Source organism: Heterocephalus glaber, unplaced genomic scaffold (assembly GCF_053883595.1).
Source record: "Heterocephalus glaber isolate CG9 unplaced genomic scaffold, H.glaber_assembly_v1.0 deba00000331, whole genome shotgun sequence".
In the NCBI taxonomy this organism is placed as follows: domain Eukaryota; kingdom Metazoa; phylum Chordata; class Mammalia; order Rodentia; family Bathyergidae; genus Heterocephalus; species Heterocephalus glaber.
The window spans coordinates 55,691,181-55,705,124 of record NW_028258142.1 but is presented as its reverse complement, the minus strand read 5'-3'; the positions used below and the strand labels follow the sequence as shown (position 1 = coordinate 55,705,124).

The window sequence follows — 13,944 nt, the reverse complement described above, 5'->3', positions numbered from 1 at the left end:
AATTACAGAAAAAACCATTGGGGTCCTGTCAAATGGACACAGAAGCCAACAAAGCTCTCTGGCCAAAGGGGAAAAATAACTGCAAGAGACTTAGACAAAGCTAATCCACCTGTTCATACATCACTTTTGAAGAAAGTTAGGGAACTGACATACGTATCATTTTGTAAAGAGGTACTGGAAAGCTCTTCTTCATAGAAGAATTCCAACTAATAAATGAAGGAATGAAGAATTGAAAGATCTCTATTTTGCAGCTCCAAAAAAAAAAAATACTAAGGTTATAGAAAATGACCAATAATGGCTGCTGAAGTCATTAGGTGAAAGGCTGCCCAGTAACTTTATCATGGGAGTGTCAGACTGAAGGACCTAAATCTAGACGGCACAGGGCCCCTGGCCAACACAGGAGAAGGGACCTATGGTGTGTATACCTAACAAATATTTGAGTCAAAATGTTCAATCTTAAATCTGGTCAAACTAGCAGTTTTCAGGAAACCAGGGGTAAAAGAATGTGTTAAGTGACATTCCAGAAATGCAACCAGTCACACATCCAGATCATGAAATATTCCACAGGAAAAAACGACCAGGTTTCTTCAACAAATAAAGGGCAAGAAAAAATGAGGAAAGAAAGAAGAAACCTAGAGATTTATTTCCAAAAGTCTTTAGGGATATATAAGCCAAATGGAATATATGGAATATCCTTAATATTAAATGACAATTTGGATCCAATTATTAAAAGACATTTATGAGACAAGCAGGAAAATTTGAATACTAATTAAAATGTGATGACAAGAAACTATTATTTATATATGGTAACGGTACTGTGGCTTAGGAGGAAAAGAGCCTGAATGTTTTGGAGATACATACTGAGTTCCTTAAAGATGAGGAGTGCTTACTTTGGTAGCATGTAATCTAAAAACTGGAACAACACAAAGAAGATTAGCATGGTCCCGATCTGCACATGGGTGACAGGCAAATTCATGAAGCGTGCCATATTTTTAGGAAGATTAAGCCGAAGAGGTCTATTATACACTTGATGACTACAGTTAATAATGCATTCATTGTATATGTGAAAATTATTAAGAAAATTAAGAAGGTAGAGAGTCAGGGTCCTCACCACAAAAAAATAAGTACATGAGGCAATACATATGTTAGCTCTATTCAGCCATTCTACAATGTATATATATTTCAAAATCCAGGACATAAATATATAAATTTGTATTAGTTAAAAAGCAATGTCTTGAAAAGTAAAGCTGAAACAATGTCTCTTAGATTTGCTTTAAAATTCCAGAAGATGGGAGGTGAAAGGGTTTGTAGATGAAACAAAGTTGGGCACATGACAAGTACTGAAGCTGAATGCGGGTAGAAAAGGGTTCATTATAGTAATCTATTTACAGGCATGTCTGAAATTTTCCATAATGAAAAGATTTAAAAGTGGGATTATATACCTGAAAAAAATATTTTTCTTCACAGTCTAGGCAAATACCAATTCATCAGCTACTTGCTATTACATTCATTCAAGCAGAGCTTTGCAAATTATGGCTGCCCTAGAAAACTGCTCTCATTTGCCCAAGATAAGCATCTGTCTAGAACAGATTAGAACAAGCCCTTAGAGGTGAAAGTGTGTCCTATCATCACTTGTTTACAAAATGCCAGGCCTAGAAAAAGACTGTGCTTCTCCAACTGCAAGTCTCAGGGCCCCAAAGAGGTATCTTTGGGACTGAGGACAGGACGAGGAGAGGGGCCCGTGGGACTCTGAGCCTCTGCCGCTGTTTTCAAAAGAGCAACTCCATTTGCTTTCTAAACTCAAATGCAGCATGAAGAGATGAATGTTCAAAGGAAAGATGATGCAGCTCTCCTAGTATAACTCAGGGCAATAACCTCAGCAGCTCAACCTGGGAACATGAAGGGAAGCTTCAAGAGCCCAGGCTTTTCCTGCCTTCTGTGTCTTCCTAATGTACTCAGTGACTCAGGGGCCTGCCAGCTTGTTGGCCTAGATAAGGTTTTTAAATGTGAACCCGCTCTGCTTGGGTGACTAGCCCCAACTGTCAAGCTGACACTCTTTATTTGTAGGAAGGTCTCCAAATGTGCTTTTGTAGGAAAGGTAGATGTCCTGTAATGAGTGGTTGGCTGATTTCTAGTCCTCTGCTTCTGTCACCCACTTTGCCAATCTATTCCAAGTGTCCAATCTGCACTGGCCACAGACTCCTGTAGGTTCCTGACTGGGAACAGTTGGCCCTCATCTGCAGTACCGTGGTGCCTCTGCCCGACCTGCATGCTTCTGAGAGGATCCAGCATCTTTCGCTGCTCCTCTCCTGGAGGTCCCCACTGCCTGCTCCTTGGTGATCCTCCCTCTTCTGCTGCTGAGACAGGCTTGTGTCCAGCTTATCACAGGCAGGCCCCACTGCCCACCTGCTTGACTTTCTAGTAGTGACTCTTTCTTTTCATTGCAACCCTCTACTCTGCAAGGGAACTAGGTGCTCTGGACGGGGAGTGGGGCAGCACAAAGACAGCACAGACTGAGGGGCCCACGGGCCCTTCTAAGGATCGGGCCAATTCTGACCCAAGGCTCTTGCTCTCTTCCTCAAGACTCCCGAGTCCTCTGAAAGTCAGATATAGCTTAAGTGCCATGGTCACTACATAACAAGAAGGAGCTGCCCGACTGTTGACCTTGGCGGGAAAGATGTTTATCTGCCCAGAGCAGCAGAGGACCCCTGGGTGAGGTGACTTGTTAATAACTCAACTTCCTGATCTACACAAGTGTGAGTCCAGGTCATTTGTTGCACATGTGTAGGGAGTGAGCGCTCAAAGGGAAAGTAGGTTTATTCCAGTGATTAAATATAATCAGTGCTGAATAATTTGTATTTGCCACTGACAACATTTTCTCAGTATATGCTTACTCGTGGAAGATACTGTCTTAGCTTCTAATTTAGTCTCTTCACTTGACTTCAACTTGTCAGTGCATTTTTTCCTAGGAATTCTTCATTGCACAGAAGACAACAGTCATTATGATCCTCTCCTCCTGACTACCTAGGACTTCACATCTAAAGCAGTCATAAATGGTGAGTAAAGCTAGGCAGTCATCTGGAGCCCCAATCTATTTCAGTATAATAAACCTTGGAGATTCTCAGCCACATTTACTACCGATGGCTTTACTCAAGTTAATATATCACTGCAAGTAAGTTAATTAGAATCAGATGAAAAAAACTGTCTCTATGATGTTGCTGTTGTAAAATCTTTTCCTATCTCAAAATTATGAGGATATTTTACATTTTCTTCTGAAAGTGTTCAAATGTTGCCCTTTACATCTAAGTGTTTGATTCACCTGTACAGTTGTCCCTTGCTATCTGAAGGATACTGGTTCTAGGAATTCCCTCGGATACCAAAATCTGCAGATTCTCAGGCCCCTTATATAAAATGGTACAGTATTTGTAGCATGTGGTTTACACAGGTCCTCCCATGTACTTTACATCATCTCTAGATTACTTATAGTACACCTCATACACTGCAAATGCCATGCAAAGAGTTGTTATAAAGTATTAAGAAATAATGACAATAAAACAAAGGCCTGTATATGTTCATTTCCTTTCCCCACCAATTACTTTAAATTAGTAGCTGGAATCCACAGACACAGAACCGGCAGATGAGGGGTCACTGTATATGAAAGAGGGATCTGTTTTCTCCTCCTGTCCCTTTACCAAGCCATGCATTCTTTCCCTCAGTGATCTGCTGCACAAGCTCCATTCTATGTACTAAGCTTCCTCAGATATGTAAGTCTTCGGGGCTTTTTCCTCCCTTCTGTTCTACAGGTCAAACTATCTCCAGGAAAATCCTGAAATATTTAACATCAACTTTGATGTCTGGTAGGGCAAACATCATTTTTTTTAACTTCTGATCTGGCTTTTGAGCAGTGCCTTGTCTCTTCAAAGCCCTTTGTACTTAGTACAAATTTTATAATCTACTTTCCATCTTCCATGGAAAATGGCATTGTGATTTTAATTAAAATTACACTGAATCTACAGATCAAGAATATTTTTACGATACTGAATTTTCCTTTGCAATAAGTTTTACTACACTCTTTCTGGATTTTTTTTTGGCTAAGATCTATTTCTAGGCATGTACTTTTTTAATAGTTCCTATAAATATCTCTTTTCTCTCAATTTTAATTGCAGTTTCTGTTGATGATGCACAGAAATGCAGTTTTATGTACAGCAACTTTGTCAATAAATACTACTAACTCTAATAATTTTCCTATGAATACTACAGGTTTTCTATGCAAGACAATTGTGCCATCTGTGGATAAGAAATTTTATTTCTAAATTTTGCTATGCGTTATGTCTCTGGCTATGGGCTCTAAGTAATACTGTTTTATAAAGCCATTTCAGTAGGTCTTCACCATGCAATTTGCTTGCTGTAATTTTTAACCAGATTAAAGAGGTTGTTTGTGGTTTGCTAATAAATCTAATCATCATGAATGACTAAGTTTTTTGAAAATGTTTATTAGGAATGATCATATAGTTTTCTCCTTTAATTGATTAATGCTATTAATATAGTGAATTATATTTACAGAATTGTAATATGAGTTCAATATTTCCAGATTCTGCCTAATTCACTATATCAGGATCTCTCACATGTACCCAATATTCAAATAAAGATTGATACGTTTACCAAACATACAATTTGGGTAAAAGTGATAATAAGCTGTAAGTGTAGAGCTCTCAAAATAAATTCAATAAATCAGGTCCAGGTACAGATAATTGCTCCTATGGCACATGGCCAAGATGGCAATATGCCCTGTAAATATAGATGTCACTACGGCATGATGTAGGCCAATTTTCCACAAAGCAACTTGCTGTATGTTCTGGGTTAAAGGGCTTATCAAAGCAAAGATTGTAAGATTGTAATAGTTTTCACATTAAATTTTGGTTGCACAAAAGGTTTTGAAGCTTAAAAAGAATGATCAAAGACCCTTGTTCCACTTTATAAGAAATCAGTTAAGAGGGGACTATAATTGTCAGGCTTTCCTTTTCCCATTTGAAAATATGTATTCTCTTTTTAAAACTCTTATAATCCATATGTAATCTCATGTGCCCATTTCCTAAATTTAAGAGTTTTGCCAGGGGCTAAATGGTGGTATGGGGTGAGGGGCAAATGCAAGACTTTTATGAGTACATTAAGTGTTAAGAGAACAATTGTTCAGTATTAGAGAATCAGAACTCTATGACAAGGGTGAAGACAAATGTCACACGAATTTTAAATACATTTCATTATCACTTTGGATCTAAGCAACACCTAACCCTAACCTAGTAACACATTATCTGGTTTTCTAAAATTTCACCATAATTACTATCAATACAAACTACTCTTAATATCAATATAGTAACTGCTCTCTATAAATACAGATTTATCATGCTATTTAGGGTACAGGCAGCAGAGATTTGGTATCACTGAATATTTCAACTTTTTTCCTGTTCTAAAGTTAAATCTCTTAATTATGCATGGCACATACTCTGTTTAACTATAGAGGAATTTTATGGAAAAAAGGGGCTACTTTTAAAAAGTAGAAAATTAAGTTTTCCCACCTATTAGGCTATTGACAACTTCCTAAGTACCCCTATTTTGATATGAGTAACTAAGGAATGTGATATTCTATTTTATAGATTTAAAGTGTAGTTTTATTTTTTTTGGTACCAGGGATCGAACTCGGGACCTTGCACTTTCAAGGCAGGCAACGGAACCAACTATTTTATAGATTTAATAAGTTTCATCTTTTTTAAAAAATCAGTTTAACTTTTCTGGTAAGGCCACTACCTAGTTTCTTTTATGTTCTTCCTTAGTGGCTTTGTCCAACTTCATGTTTTTGAACATGAAAAGTTTCACATTTGTACCATTCTGGGTGTGACTAAAACCAAACACAGAATACCTGAATATGTCAAATGCAAAACAGCTACTGCCATGATTACAGTAGTCTTACAAAAAGCCTATCTAGTTCTGAAAAGGACGTAGAGAAATCCCTTCACCACAGCATAAGATAGCTGTTTGTTCTAAACATAGTACTCATTCTGATAATTTATTAATTATACCAAACACTTGTATACTTCTGTGAGCTTTCCAAAGATTTCACCTGTGTTCTCATTGGATGGCATGACGCAGGTATTAACAGCTAAAGGTTGTCTTCTCTGGCAAACTTGCCAGGCTTGCTGTTTAGTCTCAGACTCCAAAGGAACTGACAAATGGTAACTGCAGTGGGAGTGAAGGAGGACCTCACTGCTCAACGTGTCATTTACAACAGTAAACTCCATCAAAGGACAGTTACTAACGAGCAAGTTTAGAGGACAACTTCTAGGCCAACAAAAGAATACTATTTTTATCTGTTTCGTTCCTAAACTCACTGGTGTTCTAAAAATAAACATAAACCAAGACATTCTGGTTAACAAAAGAAAAGTACAAATAAATCAGAGAAATGATGTATATATTTTTCTCAGAACATGTGAGACCAGCTGTGGTCAGAATCATGGCCTTATGCAATCTAAAAATATGAACCAAACAAATGACTATTTTGTAGAAATCCACTATTAATACTCCTTACCCCAAAAATGATTTTTACAAACCCAACAGGATGTATCCTTTACTGATGATAATGTTATAAAATATCTCACTATGTGAATACCAGCATACACATATGCCCTGTGTCTGTGAACCTGTGCCAAAACCAGAGAAGTGTGGTGTCTGTTACATCCCTTTCACTGGGACAGTCTCTAGGACTAAGCCATCAAGGGAACAGAAATGTAGTAACATTGTCAGCCCATAGAAAACACATCTGTTCAGCAAACCTTGGGCCCCAATAATAGCCTTTGCTTAAATTTAACTAAACTGCGTCAATGGGCTGGCGATATTACCATTCATTCTTAATAAAACCAGCAAGAAGATCAAGTGACTAGGAACTAAAACATAAAACAGCATTGGAGGCAGAGTCATAAAAGATGTATGATGAAAGAGGGAACACAGCATCAAATTTCAACAGACGGTTCTCAATAACCTTTCTCAGGTGCCAATGGAACGATTCGCATGTTCCCCTGGAAACATGGCTGCTACACCAAATTTGGTGCTCTGCTCCTACACTCACAGATTGACATTCCCTTAAATGGACAAAGGAACAAGTACCTGAGTTAAATCCTTTCTTTGAGGTGATACAGCAACACAAATACCAGACACAGAGAGAAAGCACATATTTCTCTGAGAACCCAAATTTGCTGTACAGTTAGACAGCGACGACAGGTGTTACAGGCCAACCTACCGGTGCTTTTTGATGCCATTGGAGAGAGCATCTCCCCCACCACAATCCTTCCCTTCGGACATTCTGTGTTTTCTACTGCTCACGTGCTCTTCTTCCTCTTCAAAGGACTGTGCTGTCACTGCTTCCAGTCGACTCAGGGACTTCTCTGACTCAGAATCTGTGGCAAAGCAGGGTCATCATGAGTGAACTGAATGAGGTGCAAGGCTCCTGTAACAATGGCCGTCTCCCTGAACGCATCAGGCTTTGAAACCCAAGCAGCCTACTCTGTCCTTCAACAATCCATCCGTTAAACACCTCCTCGGGGATTTGAGAAAACCTGCACCCAAGAAGGCTCAAGTGGATTTATGAAACAGATGTATGCTTACGTAAACCTACAATTAAACCAATTTTATACACTGAAAGAGATTTCCAAAGATTACCCAGTTCTTTAAGGAATTATATTTAGTGGTTCCCCTACCCTCAAATTTCTATCTTCCCTCTCAAAGGATCTTAAGCATAGAGGGAAACAAATCAAATTTTAAAACTCATGTATTAGGGAAAGCTGCAGCAGTTATACTTGTGAGAAGTTTAAATCACACCAAATACCGCAGACACAAAAGTGAAGGTAATTTTACAATACATATAAAAATAATTCTCCAGTATATTACTTAAACCCTTAAGAGTTAAAGCTCAAAGTGTCCATATATTAATTATCAGGAAGGCATCCTTAGGATGGAAATGCCATGTTCCCAGCTGGCTAAGTACTCAGAATGGAGCCATCTGCCTGTTTGGGAGTTATGAGATGACTAATCTTATACACTCCATGACAGTTTCCAGGCACTTTCACATTTTTCCTTTGAGCATCTCAAGGATGCTTTGGTGAGTGAGGCAGGACAATGAAGTTAGCAACAGTGCGCTGATGGTCTCATGGTTTTTGAGTGGGAAAGATGGGATGTGAGCCACGTTCTGTCTCCTTCTGTAACACTACATTGCAGCTCAAAACAAGTCACTGTCTCCATACAAATCTAAATGACACCTTCATCCTTTCTAAAACTGGAAATTCAAGAAACCTGTAACCTCCCACTGGGCCTATCCTCAGCTCTGTAAAAAGACTTGGACACACATTCATGCACAATCTGCTAAGCAATGTATAGTGGCTAAACTTTCAGGAAACAAAATAATCTCTCCCCCTGCTGCATTCCACAGTTCAGCCCACACTGTAGAGCCTTCCTGTTGTCCTATGCGTCTCACTAGGAAGAACTGCAGGGCCACAGCAGTGGCCACAGAGCTGCAGGATGGATAGAACAGCACACCTTGAACACATAATACTGGGCCCTTTAAACGATGCAAGCTACTTGCAGACAGACTTTCAGTGTTGAGAAAGCTTTATTTTCTGTAAATATAAATTTAATGGAATTTCTAAAATCATAGCTTTGTTCTGTCACATGCCTCACAATAAAGCAATACAAGTGGTCTGCCTTTCTCCAGGGCTTTGTTTTTCTGAAGTCAACCAGTCCAAAAACATTAAAAAGTTCAGAAATAAACAATGTATAAGCTTTCATTTGTGTGCATTCTGAGTAGCACGATGAGATTTTGTGCCGTCTACTCTTTGCTGCTGGACACAGGCCACAGGAGGCAGAGGGGTGTCAGGAAGGGTAGCCAGGAGAGGGGGTGCAACCGTAAATGGTAAGACATGAAAATGGTGCTCAGCAGAGGAGGGAGGCTGCTCCGAGGAGCCACAGAGGCAAAACCTGAATCACAGATGACAGTGGTCTTGGGGGGGGGGGTGCTGTTCATATCTACATTTTAAAATCTGTTTCACATGAAAAAAATTTAGAACTTAGAACCAGAACAACTTTGTATTGGTTAGCATTATCTAAGATGCATCCTTAATTTATAATTTAGATGTCAAAAGAATCAAAAAGTAATTTAAAAAACCTCAAGCATTTAGGAACCATTTCTATGCACAGGGTAGGTATTACAATTACAATTTAAGAGATACAAATCATAAGGCAAGGACCTGCCCACCTAACAGAGGTTTTTTAAAAAGCAGGTGCACAGTAAACACTTAGGAGCACTAAGAGCTGCTATGAAGAAGAGACACTTTTTCCAAAACACAATCTCAGTGTAGTTAATACGTAACACCACCGTTCCCCGTGCCAGCCACTTCAGGAGTACAGGCCATGGGGGCCGCTTGCTCACCCCGGGAACCACCCCTGGGCAGCACTGCAGATCCCTGTCCTCTGTGGCAAGCAGCACGGGGCCCTTCCCTCTGCCTCCTCTCATCCATTTCTTTCCTACTCCCTCTTGCTTCACCTCTTCCCTCTCCCTCCAGCCTACCCCTCTCTACTTGCTCCCAAATCCCTTCTCCGGTAGAATCAGAGTATCCCCGCTCTTCCCTGAAGGGCTCTAATTTCCTCTATATCCCAAAGGCCCATGTCCATTTTAAAATTCAATTTTGACTCTTACTACATCTGACATTGCTTAATGAGCCTGCTTTTTCCTTCCTTGTATCATGTGCAAGGCTGGCGGGATTCACGTGGTCCAAAGGAGGTAAACTGCTTGGGTTTTCTAGGTGCGACAATGCAAGTCTGGTGGCGGACACTTGGCCACAAAGGAGGCGCACTTTTTTAGAGTGGAGCCTACCGGGAAAGGGCTAGGGCTGCTGCCTGAGTGAGCTGACAAGGAGTAAGAGTGTGGCAGGAAGGCCGTTGCAACACAGGAGCTGCCCAGGCAGGGGGAGCAGCCTGGCCCAGTGCACAGAGGAGTGAAGCATGCAGGGCAAAGGCAGAATAAGCTGGAGTGGGAATGAGGCTGTCAGTCATGATGCTGACTATACAAGACAAATGAAAATCAGAGACAGGCAGTGGGACAAAGTGAACATGAAATAAAACTGGGAATGACGTAGTAAACTATGCCATTAGGTTCTGTATTTACTAGCGGGAAATCAAACTCTGCACTTTGTAGCTTTAAAAGCAAAGAAGGAAACACGATCAATTACATAGTTCAAGTAGTGTGAGATAAAAACTAGTTGCTATAGGGCCGGGGATTTAGCTCAGTGGTTCCACCGCCTGCCTCACAAGCGCAAGGTCCCAAGCTCATTCCCCGGTACCAAAACAAACAAACAAACAAACAAACAACCTAGTTGCTACAAAAGCAGTTATTTCTAGTACTATGAACAGAGAGATGGCTGAAATATGCAGTGTGAAAACAGCCCAGACTTATTAGGTTGATAAGAGGGAACCACTCTTAACTGACCATACCTTCTTGGCACTAGTCACATCAATCTTCCTATTTCCAGAGTGGCACTGTTTCACACAAGACCCACAATTCTGGGCTATCTGAATTCAAACATGTTTAGCTAAGTACAGTACCAAGGAGGCCACAGCCACTCTGACAGTTTATTGATAGTCAAAGCCTATTACCCACAGAAATAATTTTCAAGTCTTCTCATAAGGTAAATCAGTGATAGACCTCAGTGCCTTTGAGATAATTCAATCTTAAAACTGCAGGTTCTTCAATTTTGCCCACACATTTAAGTATCAAACAGGCCAGGCATTATCTTTTAGCCAGTATTACTGGGCAACATATTAATGCCTTGGTGGGAAGTATAAAAGTATCAAGAAAGAGTGTGTTTCATGCTTCCCGTGTGCTGGTTACTGTGTGCTCTTACAGTAGTCTAAGCCACAATGCTCATGTTTCAAAAACAAACAAATGTGGAGGGAACAACAGGGTTTTATTGTTTAAAGGTATGGAGTTTCAGTCTGGGGATGATGAGACAGTTCTGGTGCTGGATGGCATTATGCTTTGGATTTTAAAACATTCCCCCAAACTCATGTACTAAAGGCTTAGTCCCTGGTGTGGCACTAATGAGAGGTGGAAATGTAAGCAGTGGCACCTGGTGGAAGGTCTTCCAAGGGAACTGTGTGGCCCCAGGCCCTTCATCTCATTTCCTAGATATGAAGTGAATGGTTTTGCTCCACCACCTGCTCCCAGCAGGACATGCAGCCTCACCATAGATCTAAAGGCAATAGAGCAAACCCATCAGACTGAAGACTCCAAACTGTGAGCCAGAGTAAATCCTTCTTCTTTATAAGGTGAGTGTTTGGGTGTTTGTTACAGCAACAGAAAGCTGACGAACACAGTTGGTGATGATGACCACACAATGTGATGTACTTAATCCCACTGGACCGCACAGTTTAAAATGCATAAAATGGTAATTTTATGTTAAATATATTTTACTATTGCTAGCCCCTCCCTCAAAAAACTTCCAAATGAGCAAACAAAAGCCTATTGGTCCAAAGCCAAAGATCTATCAGGGTGCATGAACTATATTCTAGTCATATTGTGTCTCACTTCAATGTCAATTATAAGATATGACCATGTAGAAGCAAAACCAGTTTTTCTCTAGACTACTTTTAAATGCAGCAACAGAAATTTATCCTCATAATATGAGATTTCAGATCTTAACTTTTCATTATTCTTATCTTCTACTGCATTTTCCCCTTGTGAACCTATTTTCCATAATAAGCAAAGCCTCTCATGAATTTCAAGACACTTCATTGACCCCTGAAAAATAAGGTAAAGGTTTATGACATAGTCCTACATTATTTATTGAACTTTTGATGGGCAATTAGGAAAATCCCCATAGCCCTAGTGATGGGAAATGGAAGACTTGGTATGCACTTATTTGTGGGTTTATTCTCATCTAGTTCAAAGAGGACTCCAGTGACTTGTGATAATTTCTGTATACTTTATAGACAGAACAACACTTTGAAAAACCATATTTTACAAGATATATGTTCTCATTTACAGTGAAGCATTTAAGATAGAATCTCTGCCTGATTAACTTCTCAAAACAGCAGTATTAACAGAATAGACAAAAAAAAACCCAAGGTGGTTTTACTATGTCTTCAATGACCTAGATTTTTAAAGCTCTGGTCATAGTGAAAAAAAAGAGAATTATTTTTACATTTCAGACTAAATGTGGTTTTCTTCCTCATCAAAATAACATGGAAGCCAATGTGCTGGGACAACTGTAATTCCAACTTTAGAATTAAGAGGATCTTTATTATCTTTTCTGATTAAGGAGCTTTTCAGATGCTAATTTTTCCTACCATTAAAAAGCAAAAATAAAAAAAGGTAAGAAAGTTCCCAACATAAACATTTCAATAATTTGTAGACGTTATCCAGATAAACACTTTTTTAAACAACATGACCTCTGAAAATTGGCTGAAGAAACAGTACAAAGCAGCCAGATCCAGATGTGGAAGAACTGGGGATGATGCCCAAATCACTCTTCCTCCTGTTATGTAAGGTAACAGGAAATAGGCAGGAAACACAGGCTCAACTTAATACTTTCATTGTTTACAGTTTCCCATGCACCAGGCACTTCTAAAAATGTTCAGAGTAACCCAAGGCACAGCTTGAAATACCATTACCAAATTTTTAGTTAGCCTTAAGGTACAATTGTACAAATTCAAGAATACCGGTAAAATGAGGGTCACAATAAAACAAAGAATACCTATTACATCTAACATAAATTATAACCTGGAAATCAGGATGAGTCCAGAGGAGGCTGCCGAGAGACTGCAATCATTTACCAAGAAGGGACGAAAGTGTCAAGGAGAATCTTGGGAACGCATAGCAAGCATCAGAGACACCCTCTCCGAATGATGTCCAAGGTCAAGTTTAGCCAAGTGGTAGTGCTGCTTGGGACAGAGTTTCTTAAGAGTATTAGTATGTCCTCAAACAAATAAATCTACAACTATTTTCTACAGCCTACAAAATATGCACACACAGTTACAGAATTATGTAAACAGCAGTATGTGAGCTACTGTAATTCTTTTTTCTGCAGTGCTGGGGGGTAGAGCCCGGGGTCTTACATGTGCTGCACAAGTGGTCTGCTACTGAGCTACATCCCCAGCCCTCGGAAATCTTATATGTATCCCAGAGCTTCCAATTTGCCTTGTCAACATCCTTTCCCAAATTTATTTATAAGAAGGTCACACATGCATTCTCTCTATATCTAGAACTAAAAACTAGTTGCAGAATAAGCCATAGTTAGAAAACAAAGTATTTTCATGTAACTTCAATTTAACAAGTCAACATCTTCCCAGTACAGTACCTACTACACCCAAAACAAGGGGCTATCTGCTGAAACAGTTTGCCAATTGAGACATGGCTGGTATCCTCTGAGTACTCGATGTCTACACTAGTGTTAGACATACATGTGTAAGCAAGTGTTTTTGGAGAACAATGGAAGTAGCTACCCTTGGGATACCAGAAGAATTTCTGAGGAGAATCAACCTGTGAGCCAAAGTGGGAAGGCTGAAGATGACATTAAAGCAGGAAGAAAGAACACTGGGTACCAGGAAGAAGAGTGGACAGCCCCAGGGCCTCAAAGAACATGGGTTAGGGCAAGATTCTATGACACAGATAGAGAGGACAGTGGCTACACAAATAGATGTGATCCTCAGAGGCTGGGGAATAAACTGGGCCAGATCCACAGAGTCCAGACTTTAACCCACAGGTGATGTGGAGTTAGTGGGTGGTTTTGCTTTTTGAGAAAGTGATTACGATTTCTTTCAGGGTGTACACATGGCCCCGATGGACCACTGTAATGATTACCACTAATCTGGTGGCTTAAAACAACAGAAATTTAGAGTTTAATA

General features: G+C 39.8%; 1 protein-coding gene and 1 non-coding gene across 13 annotated transcripts in view; one reads left to right on the top strand and one right to left on the bottom strand.

Annotated features, from left to right (window-relative positions):
• Osbpl1a (oxysterol binding protein like 1A) overlaps positions 1-13,944 on the bottom strand; it is a 198,608-nt gene that overhangs the window by 62,831 nt on the left and 121,833 nt on the right. For all 12 annotated transcript variants that reach the window (XM_087189608.1, XM_021265138.2, XM_087189620.1 and 9 more), the window contains one exon: positions 7,292-7,448. In XM_087189608.1, the coding sequence (XP_087045734.1) occupies positions 7,292-7,448 (157 nt within the window). The remainder of the gene's footprint in view (positions 1-7,291; positions 7,449-13,944) is intronic.
• LOC147830143 (U6 spliceosomal RNA) lies at positions 883-994 on the top strand. The gene has a single exon (XR_015445077.1). It is a non-coding gene; the product is annotated as a U6 spliceosomal RNA (small nuclear RNA).